Source organism: Chinchilla lanigera, unplaced genomic scaffold, assembly GCF_000276665.1.
Source record: "Chinchilla lanigera isolate Chin_1 unplaced genomic scaffold, ChiLan1.0 scaffold00011, whole genome shotgun sequence".
NCBI lineage: Eukaryota > Metazoa > Chordata > Mammalia > Rodentia > Chinchillidae > Chinchilla > Chinchilla lanigera.
In genome coordinates this window covers 30394399-30419323 of record NW_004955412.1, presented here as the reverse complement: position 1 = coordinate 30419323, position 24925 = coordinate 30394399, and the positions used below count along the sequence as shown (strand labels likewise).

The 24925-nt window shown below is 41.7% G+C and overlaps 1 protein-coding gene and 1 long non-coding RNA gene across 2 annotated transcripts in view; one reads left to right on the top strand and one right to left on the bottom strand.

Annotated features, from left to right (window-relative positions):
- Positions 1 to 1137: 1137 nt before the first annotated feature.
- Barx2 (BARX homeobox 2) overlaps positions 1138 to 24925 on the bottom strand; it is a 72350-nt gene continuing 48562 nt past the window's right edge. The window contains exons 2-4 of the mRNA XM_005378547.2: positions 15044 to 15341; positions 10706 to 10790; positions 1138 to 2108 (exon numbers count right to left, since the gene is read on the bottom strand). Of these exons, the coding sequence (XP_005378604.1) occupies positions 1842 to 2108; positions 10706 to 10790; positions 15044 to 15341 (650 nt within the window). The 3' untranslated portion in view covers positions 1138 to 1841. The remainder of the gene's footprint in view (positions 2109 to 10705; positions 10791 to 15043; positions 15342 to 24925) is intronic.
- LOC102016997 lies at positions 5346 to 23282 on the top strand. Its single transcript, XR_260032.1, has 2 exons — positions 5346 to 8972; positions 22988 to 23282. It is a non-coding gene; the product is annotated as an uncharacterized LOC102016997 (long non-coding RNA).

Here is a 24925-nt window from a genome sequence, read left to right as displayed (position 1 = left end):
TCTGTGCAAACTGGTTCTCAGAGGCCAAGTCCTTAACTCCTTTGTCTATTCATGAGAGTTAAGAGAAAGGTTGCTTTCTCTTTGTTGGTCTCAGTAGTAAAGGGGACGGAGACACTGTCTTGGCAATGTCAAAACTCCAGGCCCTTTCTGATTGTCCACATTAATGAGGAGAAGCAGGCAGGCAGATGATTGAAAGCATGCAGATATTTCCTGTTTAACTCTGAAATGAATTGTATGATTGTTTCACAGAACTAGTAACAGGTTTTGCTTCTTAGTTGAGGCCCCTGTTAAAACTGGTTGGTATTCTCCATGCCTGTAACTTGGCAGAATGACTGTGTAGTGAGTGACTGACCATCCACTAATTAGGCGCTCTATCCTTCATGGCATCATGGAAACAACCCTAAGGTGACCCCTGGGAAATCAGGCATCAGAGCTAGAATGCATGAAAGTCAGACAAGGAGGGAGGTTGGAGGGAGCCAGAGTCCTCCCTTTGGAAATTCTGGTGCCCATCTCTTTCCTGCTGTTATTAAAAGTAGAATATTGTTTTTATTTTTTTCTTTCCCTTTCCTTGTTCTTTTTTTCAGAGCTCAAAGTGAAACCCAGGGCCTCACACAGGCTAAGCACACAGTCTAGCCCTGAGCTGCATTCCCAGCTGGAACATCATTTTTAAAGTTAAAATTACTGGGTAGATCTAGATAAGTTGTTCTCAAACGTTCTTTTCTGAGAGCTCCAGAACCTATCATGCATCTAAATGGATATTTCATAAGAGGAGCTGGGAGAATAAACAAGGAACCAACAAAAATGATTACCTGGAAGATATGGGGTAAGAAGGGAGGACAGAAGCATGACTTCTTTATGCAGTTTTGCCCTTGGGAGCATATACACACATAGCCTCCTTGAAAAAGTATTGTCAGAGTTGGAAGCCCAAAATGTAGAGCAGCTGTCATGGTGAGTAGAGACCAGATGTACTACTCCTTCCTCACTCCGGTCTCAACACTGAGTGCCATGGCCTGCCCCAGTCTTTTGTTTTGTTGCTGAGGAAAGGAGGACTAGGGAGCCTAGCTGTCTTTCTAGTTTCTCCCCGTAGGACAGAGTCAGGAGGGTTAGATCCGCCCCCAGAAGAAACGACACACTCAGCCGTTTTGAAAGATTTATTTTTAATTAAAAAATAAAAGTTATCTTAACATATCTGCATTGGCAGCTTCAGGGAGGGTAACTAAAAGAAGCAAGAAAAACAAGGCTTACCAGTTCTTGGTCACTTGACCATCTTATCATAATGGGTACAAAGGCACACATTATCTCCAAACAAACAAACAAACAAATGTGATCCAGAAACATTTCTAAGAACTTACCACTCCCTTCCTCCAACTCTTTTGTTTGCCCACCCCACGCCCCCCAAAACCCAAAACATTAAATTCTTTTAAAACTACCGAAATAAGTGCTGAGTCAGCAAGGAGCCTGGGCAGGCTGTCAAAGCGCCGCCATCTCTCCCTGCTTTGACGACTGGCTGCCCAGGGACAGGGAGCTGGTGGGCGAGACCTTCTGCTGCAGGCTGGCATGGAGTGTCTATCCAGCCCAACAGCTGTCACCCCCGCCAGGACAGGAGCTCGAAGGCACTGTCTCTCTCAATCAAGGGCATCTATGGCTTACGCGGCCTTCAAGGAAGAGGATGGCCTAAGATAAGCAAGTCTTCCTCAGATGCTTGCGATGAAGGCGCCACTGAGAACTGTGGGCGGGAAGGAGGCAAGCTGGCCGGGATGTTAGAAGTGTTTCTCTCCCTGGACTCCCTGCCTTCACTTTTCCCTTCTTCCCAGTCTCCCCTTCCCCTCAAGAGTTTTATTTTAGCTTAATGGCGGGGGTTTGGAAGAGGCTCCTGGCAGCTCCTGGGGCTGGCCTGGCGGCTCTGCCACCTCCAAAGGGACATCACATGCTTTTAGTTCCTGCACGTCACAGGGCTCTTCCTGTCCCTGCAAGGGCTCTGAGCGTTCCTGGCTCTGGGCCTGGCTGTGCATCTTCTCTTCAGCTTCGATCTCTTCTGACGTAGGGATGGAGTTCTTCTTGGGACGACCTTTAGGTTTTGTGGGTGCTTCCTGTCCACCTTTAAGAACCTATGTGAGAAAAAAAGTGTTACAGAATCTCAGAAATAACTCCTTTCCACCATTTTTCCACTCCCCAGTACAACCTCATGCAGCATCTAAACCTTCCTTCCCAGCAGCAATGATACAGGGTTTGGCAAAACGTGTATATTAAAGTCACCCACTTCTGTGGTCTATAAAGATGACTCCATTGAGGCTTCATGCGCTTTAGGCAATATCCTAATCTGGGCATTTATTAACATCATCACAAACACAGGAAAATCAACTTCAGCCAGCTGGGGATGTAGCTCATTGGTGGGTTCCAAGCACTTCCCCCCAAATACGGAATTCAGTAAGGAAAGAAATGAAAATTAAAGCATTAATGAAAAACTATCATGTTGGCAGATTAAAAGGACAGTGTTTATGGCAATCAGGAAAACAATTACACTCTAATGTGAAAGTATTATTAATACAACCTTTCGAAGACTGAGAATTCAAATCAAAAGTCTCAAAATACGCAACCCTTTTCTGACATGGAAATTCCTAAGCATAAATTCTAAAATGTCATCTAAGACTGAGACAAAGGTTGATTTGTAAAATATTATCATGATATCGGTTATAACAGGAAAAGTTGGGGTGGTATCCTAAAGGTTTAGTCATGTAATCAGGTAGGTAATTATAATATATCCCACAGAGAAAATATTTGATAATCATTACAATATTATACAGGAGAGTGTCTAAAGACATGGGAAATCTTACAAATCAGTGGTACTTCAGTTCACGAACTTAATTCTTTCCATGATCCTGGTCGAAAACTAAATTGGACGAGTTCCAAATCACAATCCCCTATAACATCATCATTGAGCCTAACCACTGAATTTGATTTGGTTTGATTGTATATTTTTGTAAAAAGTGGGCTATTAGCAGAGTCCAGTTTATACACTAGAAAGCTATACATCATGTAGTTTACAGTGTTTGGATTCTGGAAAATTTTTCATCTGTTTGTGTTCTTTATGTATTTTGTAAAGTTTCAACAAGAATTATGCATAAGTATTTCTATTAGAAAAAGCTGCTATAAAAATATAGTATTGTGTTGTTCAAAGTAGTAATAGAATATAGTAAAAGCATCGTAACTTTGAAAGTCAGAAAAGTAAGTTAAATTTCTGACACTTCTCAGCTTTGTCTGTGGGAAAGTTCTTTAAAGAGGCTGAGCCTCAGTTTTCTGATCTGCAAAATGGGGATAATAATTTCACAGGGTGAGTTGAGGGTAGCCAGCAGATAATATATATGAGAGAGCTAGACATGTTCCTGAATGGCAGATTTCCTCAACTCAGAGAAGGCCCGGCTTCTCCTGGAAGCCTGGCTTGCTTCCCTAAGTCAGTGAAATTCTATTTGCCATGTGCCCTAGGAGTTTTTTATAAAATGCTATCCCTGTATATTTACTTGCCTGACTCTCCCTCTATGTCCCTGCACACAGCAGGTATTTGACAGCTGTGATGAAATGAACTAAACTTTCTCAATAAACATTCCCAAAAAGTTGAAGGAACACATAAAGAAAGCAGAAGAATTGCACCCCAAGTGGTCTTTGCTGATGTCAAAGCACTTACACATTTATTAACCCAATTCGTGTTCTAAACCCCATGTGTAAAAAGGGGTAATTTTTTCCTATTATATTTTACTTGGAATGTAACAGACAGTACTTTTTCCATTGGCTCCAAAACCTGGCTTGGTGTGATTAATTTTCTAGGCAGGTATGAGAAGGGCTTTGAAAGGATTTGGATTAAACAGAGATTGAGGGGTGAGAGAGATCTCCATTCCTTTTACACTATTGGTCAGCTTTACATCTCTGTGAAAAAAATACCTGAGATAAATCAATTTAGAAGGAGGAAATCTTTATTCTGGATCATAGTTATTGAGGTTTTAGTCTGTGGACACATGGTCTATTGCTTTTGGGCCTGTGGTGAGTCAGCACATCATAGTAGCAAGAGCATGAGGTAGAGAAAGCTGCTCACCTCATGGTGACCAGGAAGCAAAAGAGAGAGGTAGTGAAGGGAGACAAAAAGAGGGCATATGCTCTTCAAGGACACATGCCCAGTGACCTAACTCCCTCTTACTTGGTTCTACCTCTTAAAGTCCCATCACCTTCCAACAGCATCAAGTTGAGGCCCCAGCCTTTAAACATGCATCTCTGAGGAATGTTCCAGATTCAAACTATAGCACATACTAACTTAATGTTATTTTCCCCTGTTGCACAGGAGTTCCTTGAAGACAAATTCTGTATTTCTCCTAGGAAAATCTAATTTCCAATAAGCTTTCTCTATAGTCAGTAATATTTACTGATAATGTCTCTTTTCTTCAAGAACAGCATGGGCCCTCCAGGTGCTGAACTTTAAGAATGAGTGTAGCAACTCATCAAATCACAAGTTCTTTTACAGAACAGCTTTGGGGTATAAATCACTTCTCACACAGTTCATCTGCCTCAAGTGCACAAGGCAGTCACTTTCAGTACAGTCACATAGTCGGGCATCTCTTGTGACAATACAGTTTTAGAATGTTTGCTTCATTCCTAATAGGAACTTCATACTCATCAGTGCACTCTGCATTTCCCCCCAACTCCTTGAACTCAGCTCTAGGCAACCACCAACTCTGTCTTTTCTCTTTATAGATGTGCCTATCCTGGACATTTCATATTAATGGAATCATTTGATATGTGGGCTTTTGTAACTGGCTTCTTTCACTTGGTATAGTGTTCTCAAGTTTATCCATGTTGCACTCTGTATGAGAAAATAACTTTCTGTTTTTTGCATATACTATGTTTTGTTTATTCATTCTTCTGTTGATGGACACTTGGGCTACTTCCATCTTTTCCTATTGTCAATAATGCTAGAATGAACATGGATATGTAAATATCTGTTCCAGTTCCTGCTTTCACTTCTTCTGGGTACACACCCAAAAATGGAATTGCTGAATCATGTGGCAACCCTATGATTAACATTATTAACATTTTTAGGACTTGTTTATTTTAAAGAGAGTAAAAAATAATTTAAAAAATTAGAAATGATACAGACTTTCACAAAACAAAGATGATATGAATTCAACAATGGTTGTTATATTGCATATTGTTGTCATCAAAGTAGTTGTTCAGGTTACCAGATATAAGCTTGCAAAATTGGTAAAAAAAAAAAAAATTAAACATTAACTGTTCCTTTTAATAAACCAATAGAAACTAGTAGAACAATTATATTAGCTATCTTATATATATATATTTTACCTTCCTTCTTTCTTTCTTTTTTCCTTTCCTTCATCCCAGTTGTTCTTTCCAGAGCAGCTACACCATTTTTCATTCCAAACAACGGTATGTATGGATTCCCATTTTCCACATCCTTACTTACTATTATGACTTCTTCATTACAGTCATCCCAGTAGGTGCAAAGTGGTCTCTTATTGTGGTTTTGATTTGCATTTCCCTGATGACTAATGATGTTCAGGATCTTCTCACATGCTTATTGGGCAGTTGTGTATCTTCTTTGGAGGAAACTCTATTCAAATCCTTTACTACCCTTTCTAAACGTGGCTATCTCTTTCTTAGTGTGTTGTAAGAATTATTTAAATATTTTGTAAATGTTCCTTATCAGATATAAGGTTTGGAAATATTAGTTCCCATTCTGTGGGTCATGTTTTCACTTTCTTGATGATTTTCTTCACAGCACAAGAGTTTGTAATTTTCATGACGTTCAATTTAATTTTTGTTGTTGTTTATGCCATCAGTGTCATTTCTAGGGGAGATTTGTCTAACCCCATATTATGGATATTTATTCATTTTGTCTTCTAAGATTTTTATAGTTTTCGCTTCTCTGCTTAAGTCTATCAGAAATTTTAAGTTTATTTTCGTGTACAGGTATGAAGAACGCCATATGTTCTCAGTAAATATCTCCTTTTTGCAATGAGTCGGCTCTATCTGTTTGAATCCACCCAAACAGCTAACACAGACTTTTGAAGGGACCTTTAATGAGGTATGGATGCTGACAGAAAACATCTCTGGGGAGGAGATGTCCCTTCACTCCTTTTCAGGTAAGTCAGTATCTGATTTTGATTTCAGGCTGAGCAAAGGCTTTTGAAACCACCTGAGTGTGCCAAGAAGGAATTTACTTGGTGAAAGCAGCTCCACTGGGTATGAAAGAGGTTATACAAAAGTAAGTTGCCCCATGTAGTAATCATGTTTTTAAAAGGGCAGGTCTGAGGAAGCCACCTAATTGGCAAAAGAAAGTCCAGCCCAGCAATTAGAGAACACCACCCACACAGCTTGGATCGATCTCATCTGGCTGTTTTCCTACAGCATGAAAAAGAAATCAAAACAATCAGACCATTTTTAAATGGAATAAAACATTCCAGTGCAAGCAATAATTAGGAGATAACTACCCTATTGGCTGCTTTCCACATCAACCTCTGGCCCCTGCTTCCAAGCGCACCTGAGACATGCAATTATCTCCGAACCTCCCTGCCCAGGAACTGCACTCCTGTGCACCCTGTGGCCCTCCGCCCAGGAGCCCTTCTCCCCAGCTTTTCCTAGAACTCATTTGTCCCCTTGGTCAGTGATACCAGACAACCCATTGTACCGGAGGCCATATGCTTCTCTCTGCTTCTTGGAGAAACACGTAGCGTACCATCTATTTTTATTATCTCTTGCTGCTGACAGTTTTCTTCCCAACTCTAGAGCAAGGCATTCAAATGCTCTGGCACTGAAGCTTTGAAGATGGTCTTTTGCTTCCTTCTAGAGGTATTTAGGTGGTGGACAGGCACTCTGGCTAGAGAGCACAGAATATTGGTGCAGAAGGGAATCTTCTCCCTCCCTCCCTTCTGAGATATGAACAGCTAATAGAAAGGGCTTTTCAGGATCAGAGCTAGTCAAGGGCAGAGCTGGAATTTGAACACAACACCCTTAACTATTCAAATCCAACACTCGTAACAGTATTTGATTCTGTACAATGTGTAAAGGACACATAAAATTCAACAGTGCTTTTTCTGTGTCTGGGATTTATCTGCAATTTCCCAATGTCCCTGCAGATTCCAGGCAGTAGACTCTTGACCTTTGTGCCTTTTGCTCCTATTTCCTCTCTATCTGTAGCTTTTTAGAACTGTACAGGCCATATAACTGAGGGCAGCTTCCATGAAGCTGAGAAAAACAAGTTTGGATGCTCCAGCATAAATCTCCTCTGAGAACATTACTGCTCACCTTAGCTGACTGTCACAGCCTGAAAGCAGATGTTCTGTTACACCTTAAACAGGGCTTCAAATGCCCAACACCCAGTACTACTCTTATCCAAAAGAAAAGCTCAGGGTCCCAGAAACCCATAGAATTTCATTTCAGCTTATCTTTGTTAGCCTCCAAAAGTTTGGATTCTTTGGAGACATGGATTTTGTGGATAGATAAATAACAGCAGTAACAATGCCAGCTAACATTGCTTGGCTTCATCCTACCTGGCCTGCACTGTCCTCAATGTTGTATAGAAATTAGCTCAGTTGATAAAACAACTCTACAAGGTACATGTAAGTCATTTTACTGATGAGGCACCCACAGGTTAAGAAACCTGTCCAAGATTACATAGATAGTAACTGGTAATGATTTCACAGAATTCTCAGCTATCTGGGACTTTCAGTGCAAAAGATAATGATGGTGGGTGGTGTGTGGCCCACACAAATTCTGCAAATGGGAAAGGAATGTGGTATCCATTTGGATCATCTCACTATATTTTAAAGCTGAAACAAGATCATTGAATAATAAGATGCTTTCAGCCTGTTGCAAAACACTGTGGATCCTACTGGAGTTGATGCCAACAGAAATGGAATAGAGGGTGAGTGTCCCATCGAATGTGCAAGATTAAATTTACCCAACCCGCTATAGATTACAAATGCTGACCAGTCAAAACTAGTTGGAGATGCTATCTGGGTTTTGGCAGGTAGTCCTTGGCAGCCGTGTGAATAAGTATGAGAAACAAGTGCTAATCTTTTTCCAGTTCCAATTAGGTTACTAGCCTTGAGACATCTTTATTACCCAATTATCTTTTTCTTTTCCTCTCAGTACCTGAAGAGATAGCCTTGAAAGAGTTTTACCAGGAAAACAGATGAAGCAATCCAAATCTCAACAATGCCTTGCTGTTCCAAGGGAGTCAGATTTCAGACTCCCAGCGAAGACAGTCCCTCACAGGTAGCTCCTGCCATTTTGAAACGCTTAAGCACACCCAAGGACTCTTGTCCCTACTGTCTACCTGAATTCCTTCCCACTTTCACTGAGCACATTTTTATCTATCTACTGAAACTTCTTAGGTGCTGCCTCTTCCATGAATTCTTCCCTTCTCTGTCCTAATTCTGAATCCTGTAAATCCTCCCACAGTTGCCCCATTCTCTCAGTATAGTTTAGTTTTAAAGTCTGTCTCTCCCACTTGTCTGATTACCTTTTCGATTTTATTTTTTAATGGACAGATTCATAGTTTGTCTCTGCATCTACACTGCCTAATGAAACTAACGATGAATTATTACTAGTGTAAAATGAAAAGCCTGGCTCTTTTGTTTCCTAAAGGGACCTGCGTCTAGTTGGCCTAGAACATCCTCTGACGTTAATTCTGCTGAGATATTCCCATTTTGGTTTATTCAGTATCCATAACTATCAACAACCAGCCCACAAACTGTCAGCAGCACAGTGGCTGGTGAAAAACAAGTGACGTCAGAAGCGAAGGCGCATGCGTCTTCCTACAGGTACTGGGCGGTACAGGCAGAGAGGGCTGGCTGTCAGTTCCTTAGTCGTCTGACTCATGAGCAGATTACTGATAACCAATTTGAACAATGCCTCTGCTACTCAGGAGACACTGATTCCGATGACGATGATTGACGAAGCAGGAGGTAGGTGGTGGAGCTTGTACAGAGAGCACTGAAGGGACTTGCCCCAAACCAGTAAGGCACTGGCAAGCATGGGAACGCGGCCCAGCAGTTCTCACTCCCCAGTCTGGTTCTTTCAGAGAACAATCCCCCAAACGGTTTTCCACCGTAAGTTTCAGGTGCGTAGCAATGTAGAGCTTTTGGAATGACTGGTTGTTTAGCTGAATCTCATTCGTCTTTCAGTTTCAACATCTCTCCCAACCTTCCTCACCACCTCTGCTCTGTACTTATAACGGGTTGATGAATCTATAATAAACAAATAGGACTTAATCATAATGTCCTCGCTACTGCTTCCTGGGCCTTCTTTTTCTAACTAGGTCATAGATTCCATGAAGGTAAGGGTTATGTTTTATTTCATTACTTCCCATAGTCACAGGAAAAGGCATGATTCACAAGAGACATTATGGGGTTTTGTATTTATAGCATGTGTGGTTGTTTATACATGCAACTAGTGTCTCTGCCTTGCTTTGTGAGCAGCTTCATGAGCCAAGGCACCTCCATTTGAAAACTGCCATCTCAAGTTAGGATCCCCCAAAGGAGATTATGAGGTCTGCTCAGGATTTTCCTCTCTGGGAGTATAGTAACTGCTGCTTGTTGATTTTTTTTCTAATTTCTCCCATTACTATTCACTTGCATGCCCACTAACATTTAGTTTATTCTTTATTCTCTTTCAATGATATCAGACAATACCAAGAAATAGCAAGGACAGTCCAAACTTGCAAGTGTGAGAAATGTGCTTATTGTTGAGAGATGACATTTTCCAGCCTTTGCAACACCAGGAAATATGGCTGTGACCAGAAATGATAGCAAGTTAGACTGTCCCAAGGAAGGCATGATGTACCCAGTCCATAAGGGGTAGAAAGAGTCAGTAAGGGTCCATGAGGCTGGGAAGGAGACCCGTGTCAGAGGACATGGGTACTGGTGTCTACCTCCACACCTCTTTTTTCTTCTCTGGGCCTTGACCTTGTTCCATGTGGGAACTTACAGAAGTGGGAAATTAAGCCGTCAACTACTTTGGGAAATTTGAGTTTAACAGTGCTTTTCAAAAGAAAAGAAAGATAGACAATAATGAAATTAAGTTCTTTTCAAAATGTAAACAAAATGTAGAGATGTTTGTTCTCAGTACATTTAAAAACCAAAGGTGGGAGTATTTATCCAAAAGGCTCACAAGCCATAGTACAGAAACCGTGATCATTAGGTCAGGTACTTCAGAACAACCTGGGTGCTTGTTGACATGCCTGTCCCCAGCCCTGTCACAGGTGCAACAGTCGCAATCCTGAAAGGGGGCCTAGACTCTGGCAGACTTGCCTGCCACCCAAGTGACTCAGCTGCCCCCAAGGGTAAGGGTCTCTGCATTACAGGGAAGACATGTGCTGTCCCTATGGGGGAGATGTTACAGTCTTCTGTTCTTAGCTATTGGTGGGAGAAGAAGCAAGGCCTCTGACAAGGTCAAAGGTAGTGTTCAAACTAGCAGCTGGGAGGCTTGTGATCTTTGATCTTAACTGAAAAAGAATATCCCTCTGGTTAAGAGATCTAGGTCAAGTTCAAATTGTCTCCTGCCCAGCCAGCATCTTAAAAGGTCTTCCCACCTCACAACCCAAACCACCAAAGGGTACTGCCTGCCTCCTACAGCTCTGTAGTAAGAGTTCTTCCCATCAGGATTGGCACATGGTTAGAACAACTCTTTCCTTTCTTACCATTTTCTTCCATTTCATTCTGCGATTCTGATACCAAGTCTTCACCTGCAGCTGAGTGAGTCCCAGAGACTGGGCCAAATCCAACCTAGAAGGCATGAGATACAAAGCAAAGATGAGGAAGATGGGAGAGGGCAAGAGCGATGAGGGCCTGTTGGTTAGCGCCAGGCACCTGCTCCAGCTCGGACCTCCCCACTTAAGCTAATTCTTCCCCAAAGGGCTTTTCTTTCTTTCCAAGAGGCCTATGGAAGAAATTTTGGGAAGCTGAGGAATAGGCGGCCACACCCAAGAACATCTGAGGCAGTCCCCATTTCAAAAACATTCCTGGTCTGTAACTGATTTGCAAAGGATGTCTGAGCAATCATTACAAAATCCTGCTCTAATCACTCAGATCCTCCATGAGATGAGTACTTTGACCCAAAGTCCAAACTGGAAATGAAAGGTAAAGTCATTCATCTGTGGAATCTTACTCACCATTCCAGATGCTGTTCAGTTCCCATCTCCAGCAGGTAAGCCTCCTGGCTCCTGTGACCCCTCTCCTCTGCCCCCTCTCACAGGGCAGCAACCAACTAGGTGGTCCCATGTCCTCAACTGTGGTCAGTCTCTTCACATGTGTTATTCCTGCCTCCCTAACTCAACAACAGTCCACTTCATTTATATCCACAGAAGTGCCTCTCACATGGATAAGTTCAAAACAGGGGCTCAAAAATACTTTTTGATGGATGATTCCCGTACTGTAGCTGCCCTGAACTGTTATAAAAATTCAAATGTGCAAAAAGATTAAATATTACAAATATCTCCAATGAAAAATTAAAGCTGTAGCACCTCCTACTTTCCACAGCCGTTGCTAATCATATTCTGCATTTCTCTGTGGCTTTCTGAAAAGTTCTAAAAGCCAAATCCCTCCATGAGGAGTGTGCAGTGGGCTACTTCCAACAGCACAGTTGCTGTTCCTTGAGCATCACAGGCTCCACGCAAAGGGCTTGCCACGTGCTGTCTTATGTTTTCCTTGTACCACACTGTGAAGTTGATCAGAGTATCTCAGCTGATCCTGGAGGAGTAAGAGGTGGAGGCAGGGTTCAAATCCACTTGTGTCTAACTTGCATGCCACCTGCTATAACAGGGTGCATCCCCACCCACAATATTTTTGTACAAGTCAGATCTGTCAGGAAGAAATGCAGGAATGCTACACTTCAGGGAGTAGCAAACAACCTAAGTGGAGAGCAGGAAAGTAGCAAGTAAGGACAGTTTGTAGCCAGTATCCTAACGCTGGCCCTCAAGGCCGTACCCTCTGACCTGTGTGGGTCAGACCCCAACTCTATCTGAGTACCACCTGGAAGGCTCCCTGAAGCAACAACATTAGCCGCCTTCCTGCAGCACCAACGTGCCCAGTGGAGCAGTGTGGACTTGTAAAGCAGTTTGGTCAGTGACTACCACTCTGAAGGTCCCCAGGTTTCTGAGAGTAGCCATTTGCATACCATACCAATGCAGGCACAGCCTGAGTCCTGCGGAGGGTTAAGTGCAAGTTCTCAGCTATAGCTTTCTCTGCCTGAAGACATCTACTGATTAGCAGGACCCATGGGTACTGGTCCTGAAGGTTCCAAGTGTTGATACCTGGTACTCTCATCAGGGCCCCTGCTCTGACTAGAGTGCACAGATCAAATCTCTAATAAGTGGAGTGTACCTTTGACAGATTTCAGAATCTGTCTTAATTCTACATTCACATATAGCTAGCCATCTCTTTAGAAGGAAAACCAGCAGCTGAAAGTTTTATTGAAAATAAGTAACAGAAAGAAGCCAATAAATTCCCAGGGCCAAAAGTGCTCAGTTTTTCCCATTAAAAAAGCACTGTGTCCCAGTAGACGTTCACTGAGCACCAAGGACCCAGAGCACCATCCCACAGACTTCTGGTGTGCTGGGCCTCCTGGGCTCCAGCAGTACCTCTCCAAGCCCAGTTCACCTGAGGCCATCAGGTGCGTTAGTCAATGGAAGGTTCACAGCTCTGCCACTGCATTAGCAAATGGTATTAGCTCACTTGGGAAAAATGCATCCTTGACTCACTCTGGCTACAGAAACACATTTCACTGTCATCAGCTTTCTCTCATTACCTGCCACCATTACAGATTCTCACTTCCCTGCATATTCACTTAAATGGAATCACCTAGGAAACCAGAGAAATAAACATAGAGGACGAGGGTAGAAGCTGTGGGAGGAGGGAGTGCTCATGGCCCTGGTCACGTAGGGAGTTGAGGAACATCCGAGAGGGCACGTTCAGGCAGCAGCTTCGAGCCAGCCAGATATGTCCTCCTCCCCAGGCAAGTGAATCAGTTCTGTGTAGGTCACCTGAGAGATGCCCAGACAGGTATGGGGAAGTCCCAAGAGGTTTATTGACAACTAACATTTCTGTAAAATGTTCTCCGGCTTCTGAAAAATAAGCCTAAAGTTTTAGCCCCACATGTTGAAGCCTTTTAGGCACACCACCATGCAGCTCATGAGAAGCTCAGGGCTGCCTAGGCCCATGAGGCCCTCGGTTACCTGCCAGCACATCTAAGCAGCACTTCATGTCTGGAGATCCCAGCTAAATCCCCAATTCACAAACCTACCTGCAGTACCCACCTGAAGGCACCCCAAGTGTGCAGATCCAAAACAGAACTCACTCTTTCCCCACCAAGCCCACCCTGCCCACTGTCATCTTTCCACATCACTGAATGGCATCCGTATTTACTGGTGGCCCATCTAGGAACCAGAGAATTCTCAACTTTCTGTTCTCTTTCTTCCCCACCATCAATTCTGCCCATTCTATCTGCAAAATTTTTCTCACATCTATTTTCTCCTCTCTGTTCCCACTGTCAACATCCTGGATTCCTTCCTAACTGGTTTCCCTCCTCCATCTTCTGCCACTCCTAACCAATCCGTTACGGTGCCACCAAAGCCCTGGTTCTAAAATGCAAGCACCATCACATCACTTCTGGCTCTTAGTGGCTGCTGACTACCTAAACAACAAAGCCCGAAACATTCCTCAGCCAGGAATGTGAGGTCTTCCTTTCATTCTTTAGCCCCACCTCTTACAATGTCCCCATTCACACTATAAGCTGGTGATGTCTCAACCACTTGTGCTTCCCTCAATATGTCCAACAAAACTTGCTTCTGTGCCTTTTGTGTGCTACTCCCTCTGTGAATCAAAACTCTTTAAGTGTTGCCTCTTCTGAAAAGGCATCCCTAATCCACCTGCTACCTTCATCAATATCTTTTGGTTCCTATAGCCCTCAGCACCAAAATGGCACTAGTATCTGGCTCACCATGTTGTGGTCTATTCTGTCATTCCTTGCCCATGACCTCCTTCACAGCAGAGCTCTTGTCTACTACTTTTTGACCATAACACCTGCCACAGAGGCCAGTACCCAGGAAACCCTCAGCAAACAGCTGGTGGTACCTGGTTATTGAACTCAGGAGATGGATTCCCTTTTAGCAGATGATCTACAGACTCCTCTTTCACTTTTCATTTTTATCATACTACTGAATACAATAGCTTTAGAGACTCTTTTGAATCTCCTCATTATTGGTAGGACTCATTGAAGCTGATAGGGACAAGGTAGTGAGCAAAAGAAGAGAAAAATGACCTAGGAAATCCTCCCAATAATAGAATCACACATTAGCTCAGCTATACCTGTGTCAGTTCAAGGAACAAGAAAGACACATTCTTGCATACGTTGCAGTTAAGACAGTAACTTAAGAGAGGCTTCAAGGAAAGCAAGGATCACAGTCTGCCCAGCTGGACCTCAAAGTGCTTTAGAAGGGACCCTGTTCCAGCTCCTCCTGGGCCCTGCCAAGTGGTTCTGACTTGACAGCTCTCAGATTCACTAAGACAAGGTCAATCTGGTCCTTCAAGGGCCAAGGCCAGAAAACCGTCTCAGATCAGAGGTAGCAGGGTGGGGGCAAGACTGAGATCATGGATCCCAATTCCAGATCTAGTTCCATTGTACCTGATTTTAAGTGTCAGTGGCTTTAAAAACCAAGCCTGCTTGCTTCCCAGCTGAGAGCTTGGGCAACTATTTTTACCATTTTCCTTTGTTTGTTATACTGGAGTTAAAATGTGGGAAAGAATGATGAGTACATGTTCAGCCATGGGCAGACTCTGGGGGCTGATATGGTGGATTCTTGTGGACTGCATTCTGTTACCCCCAGGCTGAGATGAGTTCAGGCAAAGAATATGACTCTTCCCGTACTGTTGTGTAGCACTGAAACAGTCGCTGTGGTACCATGTCCCACGCTGGAACAAAACAAAACGAGTCTTCTCTTTCTAAAAACATGCCCTGCAGAGTCCCCTCCCCGCATCCTCACCTGTCTGGGGTGGACAAGTACTTCTGTTTCTGAAACTTCTTCTCCAGGCCCATGAGCTGCAGCTCAGTGAAGATGGTGCGACTCCGGCGGGGCTTCTTCTGCCGGGGTGTGGGCTGCTCTGTCTCTGACTCGCTGCTGGCTAGAGCCTCACCACCTTGGGCCTCAGCAGATGCAGCTTCGGCCACATGGCGGGACAACACGGGGGCGAGTCCTGGAGTGGTGGGGACCAGGTGGGAGATGACCGTGGGCTGCCGGGTGATCACCGAGAGGAGAGGATATGCCCGAAGGGGAGGGGAGCCTGGAAGACAGACAGGAAGGCAGGTCACCACAAGGCATGGGGGTGGACAAGGCTGGGAGCCCAGAGAAGCCCACGTGCTGAGACTTGTCTAGTGGCAGGGCCGCCTGCGCATAAGGAGGCTTAAATGGAGGAAAGGAAGGGAGAAAAAAGCAACTCGAGACTTACAAACTCAGGGTGGGTAGGCAATGGAGAGATCTGATCAGCTGAGTGTGTGAAAATATTTATGTCCCCCTCAGCCAACAAGAGGTTCCTGAGAATCCTGTGGTTTTAAGTGAACTTTTCCCGTCTCTCCCCTTTGTGAATCCCTAAATTCTGGTTTCAGGGATATAAGTCAATGGAACCAGGAAGATGAAAAGAAGTAATCAGAAAAAGCTAGAAATATATACTTCCAGATTTCAAAATTTACCACCTTACCAAGAACCACCTATAGTCTTTGCTCAATTATCTACTTGTAACTGAATTCATAGACTGAGAGGTCTATGTGCCTTGAATCATAACATTTTTCCAAGATGAAAGGATGCTTATGGGTTATTTAATTCAACTCTTTCATTTTAGAGACAAATAGTCTCAGAAAGGTTAAATGACTTGTCTGAAATAGTATAGCTAAGACTGAAGGACAAGCCAAGTTCTTCTGGCTTGAAGTCTAGTGCTGTTAGCACCAAGTTCTTCTGGCTTGAAGTGTAGTGCTGTTAGCACCAAGTTCTTCTGGCCTGAAGTCCAGTGTTGTTAGCACCACCCATGAATCACATGGATTGATCATTTAGAAGAGGAGGATGACAGATTCTAATTCACATGAAAACTCAGACTGGTGATGACTGGCTGCCTACAGCGCTATGCTGCAGGAGGGTTCAGAGACTGGGGGCTGATTCACACTGTCAGCCATACTGGACAGGAGGCGGGGTGCAATGAGACACAGTGTACACTAGTTAGTTACATGCTACATCTGTTTGATTTCAAAGCAAGAGTGTTTTTCTGCCTGATAACCTAAGTCTTTGAAGTGCAAATAAAAAACCTCATTCTCTTCATTGCCTAATAGCCCAGGTTTAGAATATCTTGATCATGACGTATCATTTTGCCTCTCTGGATCTCAGTTTTGTATCTGTATTGGTAAGAGTAGCTAATTTCAACGAACCCTTCAAACTCTAATCGCAGATATCACAAAACTACCTCCCTCTCACTTGGAAGCTGATGAAAATAGAGAATATTTAGGTTCCCTCTGGGCCTCTGTGCAGCCCTGAAGATGGACTACAAGCAAGCAAAAGCCAACTAATTTTCACACTAGGCCTGGCCTAAAATTTACCGCCATGACTGAAGCCCCTGGGTGCAGCTGGTGAACCAGTTCTCCACTCTGATTTGGCATTGCTCTTTTTATTCATCTCCATGCCCCTGTTCTGGACACCAGTCCTAGTCACTAAAACAGACAACTCCCTTGTTCTGAGTGCACGTCCAGCAAGGCCCAGCAGAAACCACAAAGTTGTCAAATAACAATGAATCACCAAGTGCTACAACTTCCATTTATTCTCCAGCCAACTCTAATACTTGAGCTTTTGTGTTGTTGATTCTTTTTAAGGCAAAAAAAAAAATCTAGGAATATTTTTATAGCAAGAAAATTAGGAAACTGGGCTTATGGTTTCAGATCTCTAAGCACACCTCATGGGAGGATACAGCAGGCAGGTCTCTGGAAGGCTCTTACCCCAGCAGATGTTTCTCATCTCAAGTTCCTTTACTCCTTTAATTTATTCCATTTGTTTCAGAAGGGACAAGCTTTCTTTTTTAAGTCAGGCTAATTTATAATCTAGAAATAGGAGCTTATCAGTCTAGAAAATGTGTATTGCCTACCTATGATTCAAGCTTCTGGTCATCTTCCTCTTTTGCAGTGCTGGGGATTGAACCCAGGACCTTGCACATCCAGGGCAAGTGCTTTACCACTGATCTTAACACTAAGTTTAAACATTTTTCACTAACATGGAATAATATTATGAAAGTATGGTGATAATCTAGCATTGGCAAAGATGTGGAGAAGCAGACACTTCTATACTGGTGCTGGTAGTATAACATAGTATACTCTATTAGGAGGAGAAATTAGTATATAGCAAGTTCTTAATAAGCAATTCCACAGTTTGACTATTCTATTTGCCCATGTGTACAAAGATTCATGTATAAATATATTCACTGCAACCTTGTTTATAATTGTGAAAAGATGGACATGATGCACTCACTATTAATAAGAAAATGACTAAGTAAATTGTGGTAATCTATACTATAGACTATAATGTAGCCATTTAAAAAGAATTATCTAGCTGGGTGTGATAGTGCACACCTGTAATCCCAGCACTCAGGAGGCTGAGGCAGGAGGTTCACCACAAGTTGAGGATATGATGGGCTATACAGTGAGTTTAAGAGCAGTTTGAATAGTTAACTCAAAAAAAAGAACTATCTATATAAACTGATATAAATAGATGAATAGGTAGATAAAATACTAGGAGAAAATGTCTGAAATACTAACAGAAAAAAGGTATGGTGTAGAACAATTTTCATTATCATAAAAAGCTGTCTAGCTACATTTATGAATGCATTTTTGGAAGTCCAAAGAGCTGGTTCCCAAACTATTAACAGTGATAAGTTCTGCAAGGAGTGGGAAGGAAATAGGGTGCAAAGGAATCCGAATGCAGTAATTCTACCCTATATGAAATCCTGCCAGAAATATATACCAAGAATCCACTATGGCCTCACCTCTGTCCTGGGAGGTGACGATACACCACTGAAGAGTGTGAAGTTCCACCTTTATGGAGCTTACATTTCAGCACCAGAGACAGACAGCAAACAAACAAATAAATAACATAAAGTCAAGTAGTGGCAAATTCTGTAAAGAAAAATACAGCAGAATATGAAGATGGGGCAGGATGGCAGGTATGTGAAAGAGGAGTCAGGGGGTCCTCCATGGCAGGGGAGCTTCTGGCAGGTCAGTGCCTCCTGCACACAAAAGCCTTGAGACCCCAGGTAAAAATCAACCCACGCAAAGCCCTACAGGGTGAATGAGCAAATAGCAGAAGTGAGCGAGGGCACAAGACACAGGAGAGAAAAATTTGGAGAGATCAGCTGAAACCAGGTCATGCAGCGTCTTATAGGACAAATAAATCATGTGGATCTGCTTAAGATTGTGTTTTTTTTTTTTAAACCACTGGGGTGATCTGAGCTGGGGAAGGACAAGATGTAATTTATGTTTTTAGTGATCCTATGGCTACAGTGCCCAGATCAGTGTGCAGGATGGGTATGGAGACTAAGAACAGAGTGAGGAAACAAGGCCATGTGCAGACCAGAGGCGGCTGCAGCAGCAGTGAGAGGTGGTCACAGGCAAGGCATTTTAACAGTTTGGGTTGAAGGGTCCTGTTAAAGGGCTGAATATCATCAGGTCTGAAGGAGAGGGAGAGTTGCCATGTTTGTGGTACTATCAAGTGCAGGAATGGCGGTCCACTTTCCTAAGATGGGTAAGACTGGACAAAGAGCAAGACCAAGTGGCAAAGCCGAGATCATTACATTAGGGAAGTTGCTATTTACAACTTGGAAGGGTTGAAGAGGCAGCTAGACAAAGCGGGCCGGAGTTCAGGGAGAGAAGGACTGGATGCGTGGCACTGACTCATGGAGCAGCCTTTAGAGTGCATGAAGTCATCTAGGGAGGGAGTGGAAGAAAGACTAAGAGATCGGAGGACTGAGCCTTGGCACACCAAAGCTGGAGTCATGGGGAGGAAAGAAAGCCAGTCATGGAGACTAAGAAGGAGAAGACAGAGCAATGTCCCTGCTGTCTATGTTCAGATGATTTCTCTTTATTATTTGTATTTTATTGCACAGGTGAAATATTTATAATTTTTTTAAAAAATAATTATTTTAAATGAGCTTTAATTTCCATTCTCATTTGGAAGTTTTCACGAGATTTATTGAAAAAAGAATAACCATTTCTTGATCCTTGGGGCTCTGAATGGTTAAAACTTCTAAAAAGCTGAGCAAAGAGCCAGCTGAAGTGAAGTGTGTCTAAGCCGAGAACTCTGAGTGGCTGAGGCAGGACAATCACAACATCAAGCTGTGCCAGGGAAGTTTAGCAAGATCTGTCTCAAAACAGTTAAAAGGGTCAGGGGATGTAACTCAGTGGCAGAGGAACCCTAGTTGTGATACCTAGTCACACACACACATGCACACACACACACACACACACACACACACACACACACACAAAGCTGAGCAAAGAAAAGCAATGTAGAACTTCCAGAAATCAAGCATAACACATGTTTAGTTTTATGATACTACTAACAAAACATCGTGTGTGTTCTCTTGAGCAAAAGGAACACGAGGGCTCTTTCAGTCACTTCTGAATCAAATGATCTAAAGGATTTTTTCCCTTTATGTTGGAAGACATTTGAATTCTCTTGCTAAGCAGAATCATATCTTTCTTTTAAAATAAACATGAATATGAAGGAATGATAGTCGTTTCTACAACTGGCGTTAGGACCATTGGACATCTATATGCATATACTTCAAAAATTACTTCAAAATTCACTCAAATGAATGAGGTCCCAATCTAAACAAAAATTATAAAACTTTTAGAAGGAAACAGGAGAAAATTTTGTGATTTTGAGATAGGCAAAAAAAAGTCTTAGCTATGATACCACAAGAACAGTATTAAAAGAGAAAAGGCAAATAACTGATCTTCATCAAAATTAACTATCTTTGGCCCTGCTGATGATACTATTAAGAAAATTTTTTAAAAAACAAGCTACACATTGAGGGGGAATATTTGCAAACATCACAACTGATAAGTAATTTGTATCTCATATATAAAGGACACTTAAAGTTGGATAATTAAACAATAACTTCATGTTATTTATATACTATAGAGTACTACTCTACCATAAAGCAAGATGAACTTGATATCCATAGGCAAATGGATGCTACTTGAGAAATTAATGTTAAGTGAAATAAGTCAGACCCACAGGTGTAAATATCACATGGTTTCTCTTATATGAGAAATGAGAGAAAGAAGAAAGGGAGGGAGAGGGAAAGGAAGAAGGAGGGGGGAAAGGGAAGAGACAGGGGAGGGGCAGGGGAAAGAGGGCAAAAGAGAAGATAGATGAATAGGAAGTAGGGGGATCAAATACTTCTCCAAAGCACTTATTCTGTTGTTTCAAAAGTATTTTACTACATATGCTAACTTGTTTTATTTATACTACTAGTTTCTCTTAATTCAGTGAAAAAACACTTTGTGCTATTATTTGTTTCCTCTTTGTAAGAGAGTCTTTCTTTCTGTGTCTTATACTGAGGAACACTTCTTTCAAGATTATGATACATAGTGTATTAACTATGTATATGATACATAGATTATGATACATAGTGTAACTATGTATATGATACATAGTGTATTAACTATATATAGATGACAAGCACTTGAAGAGATGCTTAAGAGGATTAGTCATTAGGGAAGTGCAAAATAAAATCAATAAAATATCAATACACATCTACTAGAATTGTTTAAATTTTTTTATAAATTGACAGTATCAAGTGTTGATAAGGATAAAGAGCAACTGGAACTCTCATGCATTGCTGGTGGGAGGGCAGAATGATATGATCTCCTTTGAAAGAATTGGCAGTTTCTTACAAAGGTACACAAGCTGATACCACATGACTCCGTGAAACCAACTCCTGGGTATTGACCTATGTGAAAACATTAAAAACCTGTGTGCAAACATTTATAGCAGCATTATTAGTCATTATGAAAACTGGAAATAATTCAATTGTCTCTATAGTGGGGATGGATAAACAAACTACAGTGTACACATACAATGAAATACTGCTCAGACACAAAAAGGAATAAAATTATTGATAACACACAACATCATGGATAAATCTCAAACATGTTATGCTAAGTGAAAGAAGCTAGATTCTATGGTTCTATTTCTTTGACATCCCATTTCTCTGACATTCTGAAAAAGGCATTAAGCAGGGATGGAGAACACAACCCCAGAGATGGAAGATGGAGGATGGATGAGTTTACGGTGACAAAGGAGTAGGATAAAGGAATAGGAAGAGTGCTGAGGCTGTTTCTGTCTTAATTATGTTGGTGTTTACACAACTTTTCAAGTTCATCAAAACTCCTATCCATACATTAAAATAGTAAATTTGTACTGAATATAATCTAATAGAAATTTTAAAAGAAATGGGAAAAGGATAGTTAAGGATTTTTTAAATGAGACTTCTATTTCTATCTCAATTCTCAAATGTCATGGTCTTGTAGGGGCATATATGCATATAGGTTTGCTTTTTATTTGTTTGTTTTCAAAAGTGCTAGTGATGGAACCCAAGGTCTTGCTTATGTTATAGGCAAGTACTCTACCACTGAGCTATGTCCTCAGCCCTTAATAAGTGCTTTAACTATTTTGTTTTATTACCAAAGTAACACAAACTTTTATAAAAGAAATTCAAAACACTTCAGAAACATACAAAGTAGAAAACTCCCTTTATCAATTTAACCTAAACCTTAACAGATAAATTTTATGTTCCAAATCTAGCAATTATGTATGTTAATCTACTGATACCTATAGTTACAAAAAGTTTATTTTGGAAAATATAAGTGTCACTTTATTTTTTCCAAGTGGATAGCCAATAATGATAACACTTTCCAGTGACTTGGAGAGAGCCAGGTTTAAGTTACAGGAAATTCCCAAATAAATGAAGTTGAAAATTTTTGTTCATCAGAATTCTGGAAGATTTTCATCATCAGAATCCTACGAATCTCTTGCTTTCTAGAAAAGGAGTCGAAGTGAGAGCTGAACTGTTCTTCCCCAGGGCAGCCCTTTAGGATAGGGAGCACAGTGTGGGAGAGGAGGAAGGCAGAGCCAGGAAGCCAGGGAGAGGGAGCAGGGGAATACTGCAGTTGCTCTCAATCTGCAACCTTTGTGAAAGTGAAGGATGATTCGAGAGGAATTCTGGAAAACATTTTAGGGTATATACTTTTAAAAAATCCATGCAAATCTAAAGATCTTCATAAATATGGCTTCTACTCACAGATTCCTATTGCTTTTTAATATAATTCTGTACATACATGGGGCTAGGTGGGGCCCTAAAGATAGCTGGGTTGCACCATATATACATGGTCTGCTTCTGTACCCTTCTGTTACGAGATCTTTCCACTCTAATTATTCTGAGTTCTTTTGGGAGTTTGTTATCTGGTGGAGTTAGTCCACCTTCTTTATTCTTTTTACAAAAATGTCTTGGCTACTGTCATTCAGTGACTTTTCCAGTTGAACGTTGGAATCAAATTGTTAAGTTCTTTTCAAAAGCAAATTCCATGAAAAATTTGGTAAGTTGCAGAAACCTTATCGATTCATTTAGGGCAAGATAATTCTTTTGATGACCCCGTTCTCTGGTCAGTAGAAAAACAACTGCTGATTATTTAGAAATGGCTTTTGAAGAGTCATACAATTTAGTTCCATGAAGATTAAACCTAATGGAAATTTTCTTCTAAAAAAGAAAACACAAAACTTCTGACAAATTACAGTGATTTAAGGCAATATCTAAATCACCAAAGTCTATAGTTTCAAGACTCTTAACCCGAGGTTCTAGAGCAGATTTATTGACAAATTTTTACTTTCCCCCAGCGAGAGCACCCTCCTGAGGTCAGGGACACAAGAAAACTACTGTGATGCTGAGAAAGCGCCAGTGCTTTACGATGGCCACCGCTTAAACAGATGCAACTGCAGGAGGCAAGGTCGTCAGAGCTTGGTATGGGATCTGTGTCTCCAGTGTTCAGAAGGAACAAGCATGGCTGGAAATAAGACTCTATGTGTTATGAATGTGCAACAGAGCAGTCTCTGGAAAGGCAAATCCATGGGGTGCAGAAAAGCGAGACAAAATATACTTGAGACAGCTGTTTGCTGTCTTTTCTTGTTTTAATATATGACCTGGTTTTTAACAAAGTAGCTTTGGCCGGGAGCTTCAATTTCACAAAGCACTTTACAGAACCATTTCACATTCCCACCAAAGCACTGAGATAGTTTGGCTACGTATCTATATTTTGCCCGAAACAACAAATTCAGTTTTAGAAATAGAGAAAAATGAAAAATTAATGCATAATTCCTGGGAATTATCACTATGTGGCAATGTTGACTGAAGACAGCTGCCCTGCTGCTCTGGATCATTTACATACACTTGTGAAATTCAACCACATTATCTGCTACTGAGAGGGAGTGATGACTATAATAAGCCAGAGACACTGCTTAAACAAACACATTTTTGGTTGACAAAAGGAGTGTAAACATGACCACATTGAAGGCATTTAATGTTTTTTTTTCAGCCAATCCCCTTAACTAGTGTTTTCCCATAGGATAAATATCATATAACTGTGTATACCATGTACCTAGAGATACTTTCCTCCCAAGTGTTTGGTCTTTTTGAGAATCTGGTTTTGGATTAAAAACCTAAGCACATTAAGGGGTGGCTGGTGCTGAAGAACATCCAGGTAGTTTGGACAGATGTGGGACATTAGAGGGGCCAAAGGGAGTACAACCATAACTCTGTAAATTTAATCAACATTGAGATGAAAATTTTTTGTTTTAAAAATTGTATCTGTACAGACTTTCAGCCTCATGACTTCCTTTACATAGATTTTCCTTGCATTCAGTATTATAAGTAATCTAAAGATGATTTGAAGTCTCTGGGAGGATGTGCCTAGGTTCTGTGCAAATAAGATGTCATTTTATATGAGGGTGTTGAACAGCCACATATTTTGCTATCCACAAGGGAAGATGTCCTGGATTGAATCCTCTGTGGGTACCAAAGGATGACCGTATTTTCAGATTCTGTAAACTGTATGTAAGCTGAACCATGTGAATGTGCGTGGGTATACACAGCATGCCAGCTCATCTCCTCAGTACAAGTCCCCTTCAATACAAGCCCTCGCCCCCAGCAATGGCTGTACTTGAATCTCAGAGCAGAATCCCCAGCTGCTCCTACACATCTCGTGTGGGCTTCTTTTCTACTTCTCCAACATACTAGTCCCCAAGTTGACCCTCCACACTCACATTTCCAGCCAACACAAGCAAGAGCCAAAGGTCTAAGTGGATAAGAATCTCTAAACTGCCTGGTTGACTGATTTACATTTTGGGAATGTGTGACCTCTATCTGTGTAGAGAGCTTCAGAGGAACATAGGAACACTTGTAGACACGGATACAAGGTATTCAGAGAGCCTGAAAAGACTCAGCAGGACAACTAGGTGGTCACAGCTGTTTCCTAGGGGAAAAAAATCCTACCATCACCAACACCAAATCATTTCCTGAGGCGCCCATCCCCACAGCAGTTTGCTAGTTCTGAATACTGGGAAGAACTGGACCTCTACCACGGATTCTCAAAGTGACCTTGAGCAGGTCACCAAAGCTTGTTTACTTTCATCTATAAAGTCAAACCATTAGTATTTCTCCTAGATTACTGTAAGGATTAAATGCATTAAAGTATGTGAGGTTCCTAGTGGGCATTTATTTGCTTCCAGATCCTCTTCTTTTCCTCCCTTCACTTAGTTACCTGATGCTCTGTTATTAAA